The sequence below is a fragment of the Coregonus clupeaformis genome, unplaced genomic scaffold, assembly GCF_020615455.1.
Source record: "Coregonus clupeaformis isolate EN_2021a unplaced genomic scaffold, ASM2061545v1 scaf0135, whole genome shotgun sequence".
In the NCBI taxonomy this organism is placed as follows: Eukaryota; Metazoa; Chordata; class Actinopteri; order Salmoniformes; family Salmonidae; genus Coregonus; species Coregonus clupeaformis.
In genome coordinates, this window is record NW_025533590.1 from 657,478 (window position 1) to 677,554 (window position 20,077).

The 20,077-nt window shown below is 46.5% G+C and overlaps 1 protein-coding gene across 1 annotated transcript in view; it reads left to right on the plus strand.

The window, feature by feature from the left end:
- Positions 1-19,598, plus strand: part of LOC121531537 (hepatocyte growth factor receptor-like) — a gene marked incomplete at its 3' end in the record, with an annotated part of 43,872 nt that extends 24,274 nt beyond the window's left edge. Inside the window, exons 3-11 of the mRNA XM_045213648.1 lie at positions 1,910-2,101; positions 7,482-7,643; positions 10,111-10,287; positions 11,402-11,562; positions 12,214-12,319; positions 12,603-12,739; positions 12,899-13,063; positions 18,948-19,050; positions 19,589-19,598. Of these exons, the coding sequence (XP_045069583.1) occupies positions 1,910-2,101; positions 7,482-7,643; positions 10,111-10,287; positions 11,402-11,562; positions 12,214-12,319; positions 12,603-12,739; positions 12,899-13,063; positions 18,948-19,050; positions 19,589-19,598 (1,213 nt within the window). The remainder of the gene's footprint in view (positions 1-1,909; positions 2,102-7,481; positions 7,644-10,110; positions 10,288-11,401; positions 11,563-12,213; positions 12,320-12,602; positions 12,740-12,898; positions 13,064-18,947; positions 19,051-19,588) is intronic.
- Positions 19,599-20,077: the final 479 nt, after the last annotated feature.

Sequence of the window (20,077 nt, forward strand, 5' to 3'; positions counted from 1 at the left end):
GCTGTGGCTTTTGGTACTATGTACATCCAGAGATGTTTGCCAGCCTGAGCCTTGAGGATTATCGTTTTTTTGCCCTGGATTTCCCTCTGTAGTTATCTCTTTATCTATTCTACACTTGCTATAGCCTTGGAGCTAGTTATAGCCAGTCCAACCTGGTTTGGCTTCTGATAGATACAGGTATATCGTAGCTTTGAAGCTGTACTATTGTTTGTTTGTCTACCAGCCAGGACTGTCTTTTCCCCTTGGAGCTAAACTAGCCTATAATGGTCTACTCTACTTTGTCTGCAATGGCTGCTAGAGAAAAGCTGCTTGCTTGATTTATTTCCCTCCCATTGTTCTCCTCAGCTTCAAAGCTCTCCTTTGAGATTTGCCCCAGACATTTAAGTGTTACACACCACAAGCAAGTCACCCTGACATAGTCCTCGCATGTAGTACTTAATTTACAGAGAGTGTCTCTTTGGGTGCTTAGTTATTTGGCTGTCCCTCCCTGATACACAGGTACCATCAGTCAGTGTGATGAGTGAGTTGATGCTAATTCCTACTGGGTTTTAAGATCATTTGAAAATATATTCCCCGCTGGACCTGCATCATTGTATACACTTTCTCTCTCTCTTTTCACTCTCTCTCTCTGTCTCTGTCTCTGTCTCTGTCTCTGTCTCTGTCTCTGTCTCTCTCTCTCTCTCTCTCTCTCTCTCTCTCTCTCTCTCTCTCTCTCTCTCTCTCTCTCTCTCTCTCTCTCTCTCTCTCTCTCTCTCTCTCTCTCTCTCTCTCTCTCTCTCTCTCTCTCTCTCTCTCTCTGGGTTTTGGGCCGGTGCTGTGTTCCTTACTGAGTGTTGTGTCTGGGCCCTTTGGAGCGTACAGTGAAACAGTAGATGCTGCCAGGCAGGGCCAAGTGAAGTTAGTGTTAGGGGCCCAGCCTGGATCTCTTAATCAGTAACCCTCTGCTTCTGTAGTCTACTCTGTACTCAGCCCTCTGTAGTCTGTACCCAGCACCCTAATCTCTGTTGCTGGCCCCGCCTGTTTAGTCACGGCCCCTGTGTGCCAGCCTCGGGTTTCATAAACTATTGCTGACCGACTGGGGGGGTCCTTGACCTGAGAGCTTGTCTAGCTTGACCACATCAGCCCACTCACCCTACCCCAAGCTTTCTCCACTTTAATGACTGGTGACCTCTTCTAATGGTTTAATGATGATGACTTGGGTTACTTTCAAAGCAGAGAGTAGGGTGGCCAAGTGACAACCAGCACAGGGTTGCCATTGCCAGACAGTGGTTCTGGAGAGTGGCTGAGTTAAAATAGGCCAGGCGAAAACATACTTACAGGATGGACTTTTACTCTATTTACTAATGAAGAAGACCCTTGCATGCTTTTTGGGTGAGCTAGAGAGAGGGAGACAGAGGGAGAGAGAAAGGCAAAAGGAGAGAGAGAGCAGTGAGAGTGTGTAACGTCGTGGCAGCCGCACCGGCATGCATTCCCAATGTGTTTCCCATGAATTCCTGCCATGCGTGATGATCTCCTAGTACACACATGGACACACACACACACACACACTCACAAACACTCTGTGCCAGCCACAACTCAGCTCTCCATTACGAGCAGGGTTCGATGAAAGAGCAGATGAGGGGGCTTGGGGAGTCCTGTTCTCCCTCTCCCTCTCTCTATCCCTCTCCCTCCAACCTTCTCCCTCCATCCCTCTCCCTCCCGTATACCCTCATCTAACAGGGGCATGGGGGGAGGTTAGGGGGTCTTGGGAAGTACTGTGGCTCATAGGATAATAATGTCTCTTTATCAGTTGAGACACTCTGAATGTAATAAGTTAAAAAACACTGGCTGTATATTATATCTTTCATGCAACCGTATAGGCGATCCACATATCTAATGTTGTATGTTATGTGTTTTCCTCCCCATGTAGAGTTCGTCAGATGACTCGTTTGGCTGTGGGAAGCATGAGGAGGGCTACCGTCTGGAGGTGACCAGTACCATGGCCAGACTAGACTACTTCAGCGGTCAGTTCAGCAACGTTCTGCTCACCTCCATTGCCGTGGCGACCGCACAGGAGCAGACCGTGGCCAGCCTGGGCACCGCAGACGGACGCCTCATACAGGTAGGGGGACGGGGGGCGACAGGGGGTACTGACAAAGAGAGGGGAACTGTAACACTTTACTTAAACAGTCTTACGCGAGAGAGAGAGCAGTCAGTGTGAAATCACACACTCACTCAATGCAAAGGAGGCAGCATGAATGAGCCCTTTTAGTCCAAAAAGTTACATGAACAGTAAAGGGTTGGTTCCGTAACCTGCTTACCCAAGAAAAAGGAAGAGGAAGCAACCAAACCTAACAACTTTGAATTATTCATAAACAAAAAACAATTGAGCTCCTGAGTGTATACAGAAGGCTCAAACCTGCAAAACATACTTAATCTCCCCTGCCTGTCGGTGCGGTGGCCAGGCAGCACAGTCTCCCTTTCTCATTGTGCATGCAAATGGGGCAGGATGTTGGTACGTGACCAGTGAAACCAGACATTTTGGGGACACAAGGAGCTGAGACACAGGTGGCAGCCAGTACAGGGGCAGGTTGGGAAACGCCACAGCCGGGAGGAGGGGGCTTCCTTCCTATTTGTTCAACACATGACCCCTCACCTTGCCTCGCCATGCTTCCACAAATCCTCCTGCTGTGTTCCACCGTATGTACCATTTGAGCAAACAAACCACGGCTGGTTTTGCCTATCAATGACATGTACAGCCAACAGTGGATTTCACTTTCTGCTTTCCATGTGTTTGTAAACCTGTATGCCCTCAGCAGTTGTCTCACTGTCTCCTATAGAGACAGGATTTACTCAGGAGATGGCTGAGTCTAGCCTGGTCCCAGATCAGCCAACCTCCTGCCCCATTTACAGCGCATTCGGAAAGTATTCAGACCCCTTGACTTTTTCCACATTTTGTTATGGTACAGCCTTATTCTAAAATTGATTAAATGGTTGTTTCCCCTCATCAATCTACACACAATACCCCATAATGACAAAGCAAAACAGGTTTTCAGAATTTGTAGCAAAAAATAAAATGAAAATCAACATTTACAGACCCTTTACTCTGTACTTTGTTGAAGCACCTTTGGCAGCGATTACAGCTTTGAGTCTTCTTGGGTATGACGCTACAAGCTTGGCACACCTGTATTTGGGGTGTTTCTCCCATTCTTCTCTGCAGATCCTGTCAAGCTCTGTCAGGTTGGATGGGGAGCGTCTCTGCAGTTATTTTCAGGTCTCTCCAGAGATGTTAGATCGTGTTCAAGTCCGTGCTCTGGCTGGGCCACTTAAGGACATTCAGAGACTTGCCCCGAAGCCACTCCTGCATTGTCTTGGTTGTGTGCTTAAGGTCATTGTCCTGTTGGAAGGTGAATCTTCACCCCAGTCTGAGATCCTGAGCGCTCTGGAGCAGGTTTTCATCAAGGATCTCTCTGTACTTTGCTCCGTTCATCTTTCCCTTGATCCTGACTAGTCTCCCAGTCCCTGCCGCTGAAAAACATCCTCACAGCATGATGCTGCCACCACCATGCTTCACGGTAGGGATGGTGCCAGGTTTCCTCCAGACGTGACACTTCGCATTCAGGCCAAATAGTTCAATCTTGGTTCCATTAGACCAGATCATCTTTTTTCTCATGGTCTGAGAGTCTTTAGATGCATTTTGGCAAACTCCAAGCAGGCTGTCATGTGCCTTTTACTGAGGACTGGTTTCCGTCTGGCCACTCTACCATAAAGGCCTGATTGGTGGTGTGCTGCAGAGATGGTTGTCCTTCTGGAAGGTTCTCCCGTCTCCACATAGGAACTCTGGAGCTCTGTCAGAGTGACCATCAGGTTCTTGGTCACCTCCCTGATTGCTCAGCTTGGCCGGGCGGTCAGTTCTAGGAAGAGTCTTGGTGGTTCCAAACTTCTTCCGTTTAAGAATGATGGAGGCCACTGTGTTCTTGGGGACCTTCAATGCTGCAGAAGTTATTTGGTACCCTTCCCCAGATCTGTGCCTCGACACAATCCTGTCTCTGAGCTCTACGGACAATTCCTTCAACCTCCTGGCTTGGTTTTGCTCTGTCATGCACTGTCAACTGTGAGACCTTATATAGACAGGTGTGTGCCTTTCCAAATCATGTCCAACCAATTGAATTTACCACAGGTGGACACCAATCAAGTTGTAGAAACAACTCAGGGATGATCAATGGAATCAGGATGCACCTGAGCTCAATTTCGAGTCTCATAGCAAAGGGTCTGAATACTTATTTAAATACGTTTATTAATTTTTTTAATTAGCAAACATTTTTAAAAAAAAACTGTTTTCGCTTTGTCATAATGGGGTATTGTGTGTAGATTGATGAGGAAAACATGTCATTTAATCAATTTTAGAATAAGGCTGTAACGTAACAAAATGTGGAAAAAGTCAAGGGTTCTGAATACTTTCCGAATGCACTGTACGTGCACAATGCATTGGTGTGACAATGACCATAGGAGTTGGCAAGACAGTCCAAATAAATCTAGGACCAGGCTAGGTTGAGTCAGGTCAGGTGGAAGTGGAACACTGACTGATAAGAGCTTTTGAGTGTTGCTCTGTCTTGCATGTCCCTGTAAAGGAAGCTCTGTTTGGTCTCAAAAACTCTCTCTGCTGTTTTATGAGTACGGTCAGAAAAACAGTGTTACAAAGTCACGGAGGAACGATGGGAATGGGGGAAAAGGCGGCGACAGCTGCGCGGAAGCAGGGTTATGAGCCGAACGGCCCGTTAATGGTGAGCGCCGAGCTTCGATGACACGTTCCCTCGCACAGCATTTCTCTCTCTCTCCACCGAGTGCCCGCAGCTGTTGGCATGTTTTTTTGTTGGTGAAATTTCTAACCTCATTGTCTCGGGATGGGGGTCTGGGAAGGAGAGAGCAGGCGACCAGCTGCCGTGAGAGAGGGATGCAGAGGACCCCATGGGGAGAGAGAGAGAGAGATATAGAGAGACAGAGAGAGAGAGAAAGAGCGAGAGAGAGAATGAAGAGGCAAAGAGCATGAGAAAGGATAAATACTTTAAGAGAAGAGGGGAAGGTAGAGAAAGATTGGTAGAATGGAAGAGTTGTAGCATGAGAGAGAAAGACGGGACCGAGTGTAGAAAAAAGAGAGCGGGATGGCGAGAAAGACTGATGGAAAAAAGAGGGAGGGAGAGAGGTTGCATGGTTGAACGGTTGAAAGGTTGAAAGGTTGAACGATTGCTTCTAGCTTATTAGAATCCTAGGAAAGGCCTGTGTCAACTGCCTTTCTTTCTGTTTACCCTTTGTTCCCAGAGAAAAATGTTCTTAGCACCAAGGGAGGGAAAGAAAGAGAGAGGGAAGGAGACGGAGAGAAAGAAAGACAACGTTGTGCTGTGTCCCCGTGGTCTCTCCATTCTGGCTCAGGAAGTCTCTCCCTATGGTTCAATATCACTGTGGGAATAGCACAGTGGCTGTGTTTATAGGCTAACTTCCCCTGTCTAATACAATAAGCTGTAATTCACACCACTATTACCTCTGGAGAAAGAGACTTGGCCATTCAGTCTTTGGTTGTAGCTGAAGAGTGGAGCAGAAAATAGTGTTCCCTCAGAGAAAGGAGTTTATTGACTGGCTAAAGTCTCTCACAAAGAAGACATTTGTTTTCAGCTTCAGTGTTTCAATGCTCCAAGGTGCCTTGTCAACAAAGGACCTTGGAAACAGGCGTTAATATCCACATTTGACTATCTGAAATGACTTAAGAGGGTAGCAGCCCCCCTCAGTCTCCTCACTGAAATGCAATGGTCATTTAAAGTGAGCAAAGCTGACACGCATGTACACACCATGCAGTCACACACCTGGCTTAGGGCCATAGTCAATGAAGAGATAAGGGGCGATAGAAGGAGAGGAGGGGTGGGTGGGTGATAGAGTGGATGATGTAACCAAAGTGTTCCTAAGTCAACCAGGACATAACCACACTCTATTACAGCTGTTATGTTTCACCCCAACCAACCGGTTCTGAGTTCCAAGCCTGTAATTGCAGCGTAAGCACCGATGACGAATGTAACTCCAGGTGTGCGCTGCACTGTATCTGTGTGTAGGAGTGTGTATGTACGTGCATGTGTTTATGTGTGTGTGTGTGTTAGTATGCGTGTGTGCGTACGCATGTGTGTATGCGTGCGTGCCTACGTGGGCATGTGTGTGTGTGAATAAGACTTCTGAAACACCTCCCGACATGTCCAGGGACAAGGTGCTCTCTTGCTGCTCTCTGCCTGTGGGCGATGTCTTTTGTACCGCCGTCTCCCTGTAGCTCCCACCACCTCCATGGTGGTTAGCTCTAATCTTCCAATCTGTCATCTCACTCGCAATATAGCAGCATTATTACCCTGCACACAGTAGTGGGAGTGGCCCGCAGGGCCCATACAATGCCAATGGGAAAAAATATAATTCAGTGTTACTGTGTTAATAGTCCCTTCTCACAACTAGATACCCTGGTCTACACTACAAGATTCCATGATGTTACCCCTTTGTTACCATATTCTATTCTATTGCAACCTTCAATCTTGTACAGCACCGATTAGTAGAAACAACAGAACATTGACTCAGCACTAAAAGGTCCTACGAAATCCCCATGCCCAGTTCATGTCAGGTTTTTTTCTGGATCAAAAAGGGGCTTAGGTGTTTGGCTTGGCAGGGGGCTTTGCAGGGGCTGTGGTAGGGGCGCGGTTGGCCTGTCGGCGTGGCTGAATTTCAGATAAAAGTTTAGAGGCCCTTATCTTGGCGGTTTAGAGACATTTTTGCATTTTGAAGCCAATTTCCTGCAATTCAACAAATTTCTCCATCGAGCTGAGATACATTTTTGCTCCCTGACTGTCTAGCTTTTATTTTGGTGACTGTTAGTTATCTAAGATTATATTATTTAAAGGCCCAGTGCTGTTAAAATCGTGATTATAAGTTTTATATATATCTGCACACTATGAGGTTGGAATAATACTGTGAAATTGTAAAATAATTAATATGATAATGCCCTTTTAGTTTAAGAGCTGTTTGAAAAGACCGCCTGAAATTTCTGCCTGTTTTGGTGGGTTGGAGTTTTAGCCTGCCTGGGGACATCACCAGGCGATAAATTAGTTAATAGACCAATAAGAAAGAGAGTTCCAAACCTCTGCCAATAACAGCTAGTTTTCAGTTTTCCCCTCCCCACTCAAACCACTCCCAGACAGTCCTAGCAAAATTCTTGCTTTCGAAATTGCTCTTTGCCAAGAAGATATGTTTGTTAATTTTTTTTACATTTTAATTGAAAACAATCACAGTAAGGTACTTAATTGTTACCCAGAAATGATTTGATATTTAGAAAAAAAACGGCTGCATTGGACCTTTAAAAATATATAGGTCCACTATCTCTACATACTTACAGTATGTGCGGCATCTCCAGTGTTTTTTTTAGATTAGATGGTTTACTCTGTGTTTTACTGACCTGGCCTGGCCTCTGTCTTTCCCAGGTGGTGGTTTCTCGTTCCAAACGCAGCACGCCCCATGTGGACTTCCGTCTGGACGACTCGCACCCCGTGTCCCCCGAGGTGGCACTCCTGTCCCCCCAGCGCCACGACGGCTCCCCTCAGCGCAGCCAGGATGGCTCCCTATTGTTGGTGACAGGAAATAAGGTGGGTAGACAGTAGACACAGGGGAGGGGGTATCAAAAAACATGAAGAAACACACACACACACAAAGACACACAGTGTGTAATGATACACTCAAAGACACATACACACACATACACACACACACACTGTATCGACACACACACACTTTATATTCATAACTCAGACATTCTTTACATTACTGGTTTGATGGAAACAACAGCCCCCTGGCACTAAGACACAGTGTTCAACATGGACCAGAGCCAACAGATTGTTGGAAACAATGTCCTGAAAGCTTGATGTCAATGTCCTACAACAGTCCAGCCAACAGTTCAAAATGAAAGTTTTCCCGTATGCCCACATTGATCAGAGAAATACCTACCGGGATACTGACAGTACATTTAGTGCCTTCAGAATGTATTCGCAACCGTTTACTTTTTTCACATTTTGTTGTGTTACAGCCTGAATTTAAAATGGATTTAATTTAGATTTTTTTGTCACTGGCCTACACACAATGTCAGTGGAATTATTTTTTTTCCAAAGTTTTTCCAAATTAATAAAAAAAATGAAAAGCTGAAATGTCTTGAGTCAATAAGTATTGGCCTTTGTTATGGCAAGACTAAATACGTTCAGGAGTAAACATTTGCTTAACAAGTCACATAATAAGTAGCATGGACTCACTCTGTGTGAAATAATAGTGTTTAAATCTATTATTTTGTCAATCTAAGTAACATTTAAAAAAATCCCCATCAAAATCCGTCAGTTTAAGCATTGCTGCGTCTCAATTCACCGCATCCGTTTATGTCAGCCTTCCTCATCTGCGGTGGAAGGTGGCCGAGCTACAGCGGTGTTTGTCAGACCATTAAACATCCCGAAAATCGGTCTTCTTACGAAAACGTCTGTAGCGTCCGAATGGTAGTTTTCGAGAGGCGGGTGAGCAGCTGGTCCACTTGAGGCAGGGGACGAGGACAGTACAGGAGTTCACGCTGGAGTTCCGAATTCTGGCAGCAGGATCCGGGTGGAACGAGCGGGCCCTGATCAATCAGTTCCGGTGCCATCTATGGGAGGACGTCCGACGGGAGCTAGCCTGCCGTGACACCAGTTTATCTTTTACCGAACTGGTGGACATGGCCATTCTTCTGGATAACCTGCTGGCAACCAGAGGACGTCCTGGAGGAGGTCTGCCCGTTCCCGCTCCGACCAACGCGGATCCAGAGCTCATGGAGCTGGGTGGTACTGCGCACCGAGAGCACGGAGGACGACAGCGCCAGTGCCAATTGGATGGCACGAAGCGACATTCCACCACACGTTGTCGTCAGCGCTCTTTTGGGTCAGGAGGCGGCCGGCAGGGCACTCTCGCTTCACCCCAGGTATTGAGTACCCACACTTGTTCAGAGCCCTCTGCTGCGCACTGTACCATACCCATATACTTCCCTGATTACATGAGAGTTCCCAAGTGTAAGGCGCTAGTAGATTCAGGCGCAGCTGGGAACATTATGGATAAAACTTTCGCACGCCGCCAGGGCATTTCATTAGTTCCCCTATCCATTCCACGCCCCATCAGAGCACTTGATAGTTGACCATTAGGGTCCGGGTTGATAAAGGAAGTCACGGTACCAGTCACCATGATCACACAGGAGACGCATTGTGAGCAGGTCACTTTTTCCATCATTGAGTCTCCTGCTTTCCCTGTGGTGTTAGGTATTCCGTGGCTAGCACTCCACAACCCCACTTTCTCATGGCCGCAGAGGGTTCTCACGGGGTGGTCGTGAGAGTGTCAGGGTAGGTGTCTTGGTGTTTCCGTTGGTGCAACCTCCACCGTGCGCATTCCCCCCGAATACCATGATCTGGCACAAGTTTTCTCCAAGAATAAAGCAACTAAATTGCCACCTCATCGGGCGGGGGATTGCGCAATAAACCTTCGGGTAGACGCTGTACCTCACAGAAGTCATGTGTATCCCCTGTCGCAGGCGGCGACGGAGGCTATGGAGACTTACGTCACCGAGTCCCTGCGCCAGGGGTACATACGTCCCTCCACTTCCCCCGCCTCCTCAAGTTAATTTTTTGTGAAGAAGAAAGACGGCGGTCTGCGCCCGTGCATTTACTATTGACCACTGAACAAGGAGACGATTACATTTAGTTATCCTCTCCCCCTCATTCCGTCAGTGGTTGAGTCATTGCATGGAGCGCGCTTCTTCACTAAATTAGATCTCAGGAGTGCGTACAACCTGGTGCGTATCCGTGTACACTGAATAAACTTTGGATTTCGGTGTTTTACCTCCTGCGCCTGACTCCGTCATTCACACCTCCTCACAATAATATTATAATAGTAATGTTAAGGTATTTTAGCTTAGCAGATGCTTTTATCCAAAGTGACACATAGTTACTGTATGTGACCAATGCAGGAATCAAACCCACAGCATTCTTATGTACGAAACAAACTTGATTTTGTTTAGTCTGTATTCTGATTGGCTGTCGTGTGTGCCCCCAGATCACCAAGGTCCCTCTGATTGGTCCTGGCTGTGAGCAGCAGTGGATGTGTAGTTCCTGCCTGCTGGCGCCAGGGTTTATGGGATGTGGCTGGTGTGACGGCCGCTGCACCAGGTCAGCCCAGTGTCACCCAACCTCCCTCTGGACCCAAGACTCCTGTCCTCCCGTCATTACCACGGTAACTAGCCAGTTCAAGTTCAAAGAGCTTTATTGTCCACAAGCACAACATTTCACAACAACCCCTATGTCACTCCCTCTGACCCAAACACTGGGACTGTGTTGTTGTTTTGGTCTTTATTGCAATACGCCATACTGTGAGTGTCTACATAAACAAAGACAAGCTGCTAGTGACTAGAGTCATCTGAGGCCATACAGATAACTGTCAAAATAAAGGAAACACCAACATAAAGTGTCTTAACAGGGCGTTGGGCCACCACGAGCCAGAACAGCTTCAATGCACATTGGCATAGATTCTACAAATGTTTGGAACACTATTGGAGGGATGTGACACCATTCTTCCACAATAAATTCCATCATTTGGTGTTCTGTTGATGGTAGTAGAAAACGCTGTCTGAGGCGTCGCTCCAGAATCTCCCATAAGTGTTCAATTTGGTTGAGATCTGGTGACTGAGACGGTCATGGCATATGGTTTACATTGTTTTCATGCTCATCAAACCATTCAGTGACCACTCGTGCCCTGTGGATGGGCGCATTGTCATCCTATGGGGGCATAGCCATGGTAGCCAAAATAATGTCCAAGATAATGGCCTGCCTTGCATTTTTATACATGACCCTAAGCATTATGGGATGTTAATTGCTTAACTAACTCAGGAACCACACCTGTGTGGAAGCACCTGCTTTCAATATACTTTGTATTTCTCATTTACTCAAGTTTTTCCATTATTTTGGCAGTTACCGGTAGCTAATTGTACAGTATACTGTATGCCATATACCCTTTTGGCAAGTATGGCAACAAAGATCCCACCAGTAACCTGGATACATTACACAGTGACACAGTGGGATTTGGCTGTGAACAAGCCAGTCATGTTTTTACTGGAGAGCTTGTAAGCGACGCCATTGTTGTTTAAAGGTTGTCTAAGGATAGTTTAAAGGTTGTCTGTCTGGTCGCCTATCGTTTCTAGTGTGTGGTTTTACACTTGTTTTTGGATACTAGTTGTTACTGCCAAAACCATCACCTGGAACTAGAAGTACAGGGTTTTCTCTTTCTTTGTTATCTGATAGTTTGGAGGTTGTTTGAAGGTTGTCTTAGGGTTGTTATTGTGTTTGTGTAGATCTCCCCATCCAACGGCCCCCTGGGAGGGGGCACCAAGGTGACGGTGTGTGGGAGGAACTTTGGCTTCAACAAGACGGAGAGGTTTGACCACACACTCATCAGCCTGGACGTGGCCGGAGCACCCTGTAAACTACTGAAACGAGAGAGCAACAGCAACAGGTTAGGGAGGACAGACTGGGATGGGGGTGTGTGTGTATGCGGGAGGGTAGGGGCGAGGGGGGGTGTTAGTGCGTGCATGCTTATGGGTGAGTCAGTGGGTGGGTGGTGTGGGGTTGTGTTTGTGTGTGCATGCATGCAAGTGTTTACTGTTTAATCATGCATTGGGATAAGGGTGAGAGGGCTAAACAGTTGAATGAAGAATGTTAAGGAAATGGCGCCATAGAATGAGGACTCCAAGTGCCGGGGCGCATTCCTACATCGCATTGCATTCTACTCATGACTTCACTAAGTGTTAAATTGATGGGAGAATGGCTGCGTACAAAATTTCACTCTTTCCAATCCAAGAGGCCATGCCAGATAGCAGCGTTTAACTCAAAAGCCCTTGTTACCAAACATCCCCCCACTTATAGTCAACTCATTGTATAGAAGATTGAACCCCCCCCCCCCGAAAGATGGCCTCTTTGTGCTTTTCTGCTGCGTAGTAAAGTTATCATCAAATTAGGTTAACTGCTTGCTTACTCCAACAAGAGTGAGCACAAAATGTTTGTTGTTGGTGTTCTTGTGCCTCTCTTGTGGGATAAATCATGTTTTATTGAATTGTGTGTGTGTGTGCGTGCCTGTGTGTGTGTGTACACATCTCTGTGTGTGTAGGTTGGTGTGTGTTCCGGCGTCTCCTGTGAACTCGTCTCTGGCTAGTAGTGTGGTGAAGGTCCACAGTGGCAAGGAGATGGCCCAAACACAGGGATTCACCTTTGTGGTAAGAACCGAATGCTGTCTCCACTCACAATCACAATATGAACTCAGTGACAGTAGTCATTAACCCTGGTCCTGGAGAGCTAAAATGCAGGCTTTGGTTATCTCTCTGTAGCTCTCCACGACTACAGTTGGTGCCCACTGTCATATACACTGTAGGTACAGTATGTCAGATGGATGGACAGATTGATTACTTACAGTAACTGACTGATTTGCATATAAACTGTAGTTGTGGTTGTTGTTGGGTTTGAAGTGGTTTCTACTCCCCTCCTGTCTCTCTCATATAGAACCCAGTAATCAGGGAGATCTTCCCTGCATTTGGTCCTAAGTCAGGAGGCACCATGCTCACCATCAGAGGCTCTTTCTTAGACAGTGGCAACACCAGACAGGTCACTGTGGGGAACACAACCTGTGAGATCCTGAGGTGAGTACCTAATGTTTCTGCTTTGAGTAAAAATGCTTGTGTGTGTATATGTGAACAATATTTAAACGGTCTGGTTTATTATCCATATGTGAGGAATTGTGTATATGTATGTGTGCACTCTCACTAATATGCCGGTGTGTATTCTGTCTCTTTCTCCAGTGTATCAGGTACTATGCTGATGTGCAGGACCCCTGCCCAGTCGGCCCCGTCCCTCCAGGCGGTGTGTGTGAGGGTGGACTTTGTGGTCCGGGAGGCTCCTGTACTCTTCACCTACAACGAGGACCCTCTCATCTCTAGCATCCAGCCCACACGATCCTTCATCAGGTACTTTATATTACATTTAACATTTAAGTCATTTAGCAGACGCTCTTATCCAGAGCGACTTACAAATTGGTGCATTCAACTTAGGATAGCCAGTGGGACAACCACCACTGGGGGGGGGGGGTGTAGAAGGATTACTGTTAGACTATTCCAGGTATTCCTTAAAGAGGTAGGGTTTCAAGTGTCTCCGGAAGGTGGTCAGTGACTCCGCTGTCCTGGGGGAGCTTGTTCCACCATTGGGGTGGAACAAGCGAATAGCTTTGACTGGGCTGAGCGGGAACTGTGCTTCCGTAGAGGTAGGGGGCCTTGCAGGCCACAGGTAGATGAACGTAGTGCCCTCGTTTGGGTGTAGGGTCTGATCAGAGCCTGAAGGTAAGGAGGTGCCGTTCCCCTCACAGCTCCGTAGGCAAGCACCATGGTTTTGTAGTAGATGCGAGCTTCAACTGGAAGCCAGTGGAGTGTGCGGAGGAGCGGGGTGACATGAGAGAACATGGGAAGGTTCAACACCAGACGGGCTGCAGCGTTCTGGATAAGTTGTAGGGGTTTAATGGCACAGGCAGGGTGCCCAGCCAACAGCGAGTTGCAGTAATCCAGACGGGAGATGACAAGTGCCTGGATTAGGACCTGTGCCGCTTTCTGTGTAAGGTAGTGTCGTACTCTGCGAATGTTGTAGAGCACGAACCTGCAGGATCGGGCCACCACTTTGATGTTAGCGGAGAACAACAGGGTGTTGTCCAGGGTCACGCCAAGGTTCTTTGCACTCTGGGAGGAGGACACAATGGTGTTGTCAACCATGATGGCGAGATCATGGAGCGGGCAGTCCTTACCCGGGAGAAAGAGCAGCTCCGTCTTGCCAAGGTTCAGCTTGAGGTGGTGATCCGACATCCACACTGATATGTCTGCCAGACATGCAGAGATTCGATTCGCCACCTGGTTATCAGAAGGGGGAAAGGAGAAAATTAGTTGTGTGTCGTCTGTGTAGCAATGATAGGAGAGAGCATGTGAGGATATGACAGAGCCAAGTGACTTGGTGTATAGAGAGAATAGGAGAGGGCCTAGAACTGACCCTGGGGGACACCAGTGGTGAGAGCACGTGGTGCGGAGACAGATTCTCGCCACGCCACCAGGTAGGAGCGACCTGTCAGGTAGGACGCAATCCAAGAATGAGCAGGCCGGAGAAGCCCAACTTGGAGAGGGTAGAGAGGAGAATCTGATGGTTCACAGTATCAAAGGAAGCAGATATGTCTAGAAGGATAAGAGCAGAGGAGAGAGAGTTAGCTTTAGCAGTGTGGAGAGCCTCCATGACACAGAGAAGAGCTGTCTCAGTTGAATGACCAGTCTTGAAACCTGACTGGTTTGGATCAAGAAGGTAATTCTGAGAGAGATAGCAGGAGAGTTGGCTAGAGACGGCACGCTCAAGAGGTTGAGAGAAAAGAAAGAAGGGATACTGGTCTGTAGTTGTTGACATCGGAGGGATCGAGTGTAGGTTTTTTGAGGAGGGGTGCAACTCTCACTCTCTTGAAGACGGAAGGGACATAGCCAGCAGTCAAGGATGAGTTGATGAGCGAGGTGAGGTAAGGGAGAAGGTCTCTGGAAATGGTCTGCAGAAGAAAGGAGGGGATAGGGTCAAGCGGGCAGGTTGTTGGGCGGCCGGCCGTCACAAGTCGCAAGATTTCATCTGGAGAGAGAGGCGAGAAAGAAGTCAAAGCATAGGGTAGGGCAGTGTGAGCAGGACCAGCGGTGTCATTTGACTTAATAAATGAGGATTGGATGTTGTTAACCTTCTTTTCAAAATGGTTGACGAAGTCATCCACAGAGAGGGACGAGGGAGGGGGAGGAGGAGGAGGATTCAGCAGGGAGGAGAAGGTGGCAAATAGCTTCCTAGGGTTAGAGGTAGAGGCTTGAAATGTAGAGTGGTAGAAAGTGGCTTTAGCAGCAGAAACAGAGGAAGAAAATGTAGAGAGGAGGGAGTGAAAAGATGACAGGTCCGCAGGGAGTCTAGTTTTCCTACATTTCCGCTCGGCTGCCCGGAGCCCTGTTCTGTGAGCTCGCAATGAGTCGTCAAGCCACGGAGCAGGAGGGGAGGACCGAGCCGGCCGGGAGGATAGGGGACAGAGAGTCAAAAGATGCAGAAAGGGAGGAGAGGAGGGTTGAGGAGGCAGAATCAGGAGAATGGAGGGAGAAGGATTTAGCAGAGGGAAGAGATGATAGGATGGAAGAGGAGAGAGTAGCAGGAGAGAGAGAGCGAAGGTTGCGACGGCACATTACCATTTGAGTAGGGGCAGAGTGAGTAGTGTTGGAGGAGAGTGAGAGAGAAAAGGATACAAAGTAGTGGTCAGAGACTTGGAGGGGAGTTGCAGTGAGATTAGTAGAAGAACAGCATCTAGTAAAGATGAGGTCAAGCGTATTGCCTGCCTTGTGAGTAGGGAGGGACGGTGAGAGGGTGAGGTCAAAAGAGGAAAGGAGTGGAAAGAAGGAGGCAGAGAGAAATGAGTCAAAGGCAGACGTAGTTAGGTTAAAGTCACCCAGAACTGTGAGGGGTGAGCCATCCTCAGGAAAGAAACTTATCAAGGCGTCAAGCTCATTGATGAACTCTCCAAGGGAACCTGGAGGGTGATAAATGATAAGGATGTTAAGCTTGAATGGGCTAGTGACTGTGACAGCATGGAATTCATATGAGGAGATGGACAGATGGGTCAGGGGGATAAGAGAGAATGTCCACTTGGGAGAGATGAGGATTCCTGTGCCACCGCCGCGCTGACCAGATGCTTTCGGGGTATGCGAGAACACATGATCAGACGAGGAAAGAGCAGTAGGAGTAGCAGTGTTTTCTGTGGTAATCCATGTTTCTGTCAGAGCCAAGAAGTGGAGGGACTGGAGGGTAGCATAGGCTGAGATGAACTCTGCCTTGTTGGCCGCAGAATGGCAGTTCCAGAGGCTGCCGGAGACCTGGAACTCCACGTGGGTCGTGCGCGCAGGGACCACCAGATTAGAGTGGCAGCAGCCACGCGGTTTGTATGGCCTGTGCAGAGAGGAGAGAACAGGGATAGACAGACACATAGTTGACAGGCTACAGAAAAGGCTACAATAATGCAAAAGAGATCGGAATAAAATTAACTAAACATCTGGGAAAGCGAGAGAGCGGGGCCTCCCTCACTTACCATTCACTGAAACACTCAAATATAACTCTCCCAACTTCCACTTTAGAAATTATAATTGATGTAAACTACAGCGGTTCAATGTTTCTAGGAATAGACTAACTTAGTTTATTCAGCTAGCTAACTTGGTACAGTATTCTTCCGTGAAAACCGCCCAGGGCACCGTATCCTATGACGCCATAGCTAACTAGCATGCTAGGATCCAATAACACACAGTTTAGCACCAATACTTGGTTACAAAAACTACCAATAGTGTGTTAACACACTAAAACAGATCATTCGTGTCCGTGTCTAGTTCCTTTCATAACGCAGAAATAATTAAATGTTGGCGAGCTAGGACAAAGTCAGTCATGCTAGCTACACAAGTGGACTACACATCTCGAATGTTCAGAAAGTGAAGCTTTGTGTTGCAAAATTCTCATTGACTACAATTATATTGTATTTAGTTGCTACAGTACTGCTAGCTGATAGTGTTAGCTAGCTTGCAATGGCTGCGGTGTTGACTTTGTTTGAAAAACGGCGTCGCTGCGAACGAATGTAGCTGGCTAAAATGATATTATATTTAGTTGCTACAGTACTGCTAGCTGGTAGTGTTGGCTAGCTTGCAATGGCTGCGGTGTTGACTTTGTTTGTAAAAACGGCATCGCTGTGAACGAATGTAGCTGGCCAGCTAACCTCGATAGTTTCTCTATACTACACCTTCATCTTTGATACAAAGACAACTATGTAGCTAGCTAACATTACACTAATCAAATCGTTCCATTGTAATGTAATGTGTCATATTACCTGCGGAGCGAAGTACAGCATGACTACTTACTCCAGGAGCCACCCATCTACATGACTTATAAGTTAGTTAGTTTGTTAGTTAGGAGGAAGGCAGGCCATAGAGCAATAACAGGAGTGTAATAAGGAGGTGTTGACAGAGGCAGCTAGGGAAAGATAACTATTATTATCCATAGGAAGAGGTTCCATAGGATACAGGTGTCAGAGAAAGAATGAGAGATTGCAGGGGGAGTTTATGAAAACAGAGAAGTCACAGAGAGAAAGAACTGGTAGCAGTGTGTGGTATATAGAGGAGAGGAGAAAGTGAGAGAGACATTCATAAAGGATAAGTGGGCGAAGAGGGACACATAGATTTGGCTGCTGGGGGGCAAGAAGACCCCCTACTCCGCTAAAACCATTGACAACTACGTGCCGTTTTCAAGGTATTGTTAAATAAATGTCATAACTATTTGGTTTGAATATCATCACCTCTTGAAGAGCATAGTCAGAACTACACATTTCCGATTATTCCACATCTATCATCAGAGTTATACATCAAGTAACTGCATGCTTTTTATGATCAGAAAACATAAATTGATCATGTATTTTCAGATACGTGAGGGTAGCCTATCCATTTGGCATGTAGCTAGCTAAGCAAACAACGTGTCATTTAGCTTGCTTCATCAGAGATTAGGCTTTTGGAAAGTGCTTGACATCGGCAAGTCCTCAGCTTAGTAACGTTGTCAGTCGGATTACTGTCATCACCACTATAGATGGCAAGCAAATCAAACAATATTTGGATATAGCCTTCTAGCTTGTTAACTAGCCACATTGGCGTGACCTGTTATTAGCTAGTTAGCCAAATTGAAGTGATCCATCAATAAATGTAGCCTATCATGTCTGTCAGCAGCAATCGTGATTAAACACTCTTAAAAACAATGTTGAAAAGGGGATAATGTTAGCTAACTTGATTAGTAGGCCTACGTTGGTTGGAGAAAAAAGTACATTAGGTCTACTTACCTCTTATGTTTAGCCAACCTTTACAGTTTATATCAGTAGCTTGCAAAGTAAACATTATCAGCTAGCAGTATATCGGCAAATGCTCCTGTGACGAGGTGTGAAAGAAGGAGTCAGGCGCAGGAGGTAAAATACAGAAGTCCAGAGTTTAACTCATTTGCATAAATCAAACACCCCAAGCGTCAAACGAAACTGTACAAGGGAAAACATCCACCTTGGCAATAACACAGTGAAATGTAGCTCAACCGAGCTACACGCTCTCACAACAAAACAATCACTCACAAAGACAAGGGGAACAGAGGGAACACTTATACACATACTAATTAGGGGAATGAGCACCAGGTGTGTGTAATTGACAAGTGGAGTGATGAGAATGGGATCGGCAGTAGCTAGTACTCCTGTGACGACGAACGCCGAAGCCTGCCCGAACCAGGAGGGGGGGCAGCCTCGGCGGGAGTCGTGACAGGCAGATCTCACAAAGGATGGGAAATTAACGTAAACCACTCATAGCCTACTTGTCACTTATACAGTAGTTCACTTTTATTTTACTGTATATCACTCAAATATCCAATGAATGGTGGCATATGTTACAGGATGAATTGATGTTTACTGATCATGAAAAGCATGCAGTTACTTGCTGTACAACTCTGATGATTGAGCTAAATGTGCGCAATTGTTTTGCATGGAATAATAATACATTTGTAGTTATGACTATGTTTTCAAGAGGTACAACCAAATAGTTAACATTTATTTAACAATCCCTTGAAAATGTCACGCAGTTGTAAATTGTTTTAGGTTTTCTGCAGGCAAATCGAACGCTCTGTACCTTATTGTGACGTTTTATTGATAACGGCCTATAGGCAGCTAGTGACTAATCACTAACTGCCATTTTCCCCATAGAGATCACACTGTGTCATTATTTATTGGTATTCTCTCTGTGTCCCCAATAGCGGAGGCAGCACTGTGGTGGCCCAGGGCTTCTACCTTCACTCTGCTTCCCCGCCTCAGATGGTGCTCATCCCCACAGCCCAGGACGGCAAGGTCTACACTGTGGTGAGTGTCTTAACCTTTATTGAACTAGGATTGAGGTTTAGGAAGACCTCTTTCCCATTGAGTGTCTGTCCTTCTGTCGAGACGACCAACCGGAGATCTTCGTGCCTGTTCAAAAACAAAATACCTCCAGGCCCCCGTCGCACAAACCGTATGGCTGGTATTGTCATTAAGCCCCCCTGAAAAGAGGAGCAAATAAGTGAAATATTAGGGGAACAGTGCTAGATAGATTTGTATGAATGGATGGAGGGGAAATGGAAAATCTACGCTCCATATGCGATAGAGTCATCACCTCTGAGTCACACAGTAATGTTACAGTAGCTGACTTGGTTTATTATCTGGCTTCAATCTGCTCAATCTGGGTTGATTATCTTACTGCATCCCAAATAGCACCATATTCCCTATATAGTGCACTACTTTTGACCAGAGCCCTATGGGACACAACCATGGTTTATTATGCACTACATAGGGAATAGGGTGCTATTTGGGACACAACCATGGCCTCAATCTCTTCAATCTGTGTTGATTCTCCTTATTCTAGGAAAGCTGTGGTACGTACACATGTATTCAGGCACTATCATTGTTACCACAGTTACCACAGCACTAAAGAACCCCTGACCTGACTCTCTGTTCGTTCCACTTTTATAAGGAACCCATGATAACTGTCTAGAAATTCAGGTTTCATTGCAGTTGTTTTTTAAATGTTACCCTCTGTCTTGAAAAAAATTGGGGGAAAAACGGGTACACCTTAGTGTTGGGGGTTGGTGGTTGGTTGACTTGGGGTTGGCCCACATTGTGACATGTTGTTCCCTGAACCACAACAAATACTAATTTACATACAAGTGGCCTCTGATGTTATGTAGACAGGTAGTGCTTTATTAAGATGTTATCTTTCAGCGTGATAGCAAGGCACACTCTGGCAGGTTTAGTCATGACTCCCTTAGGAGAAACACACACTCAAGCAAAAAACACACACACACACTGCTCTCACTTTATCTCAAATCTCAACCAAACAAAATCCCTCTCTATC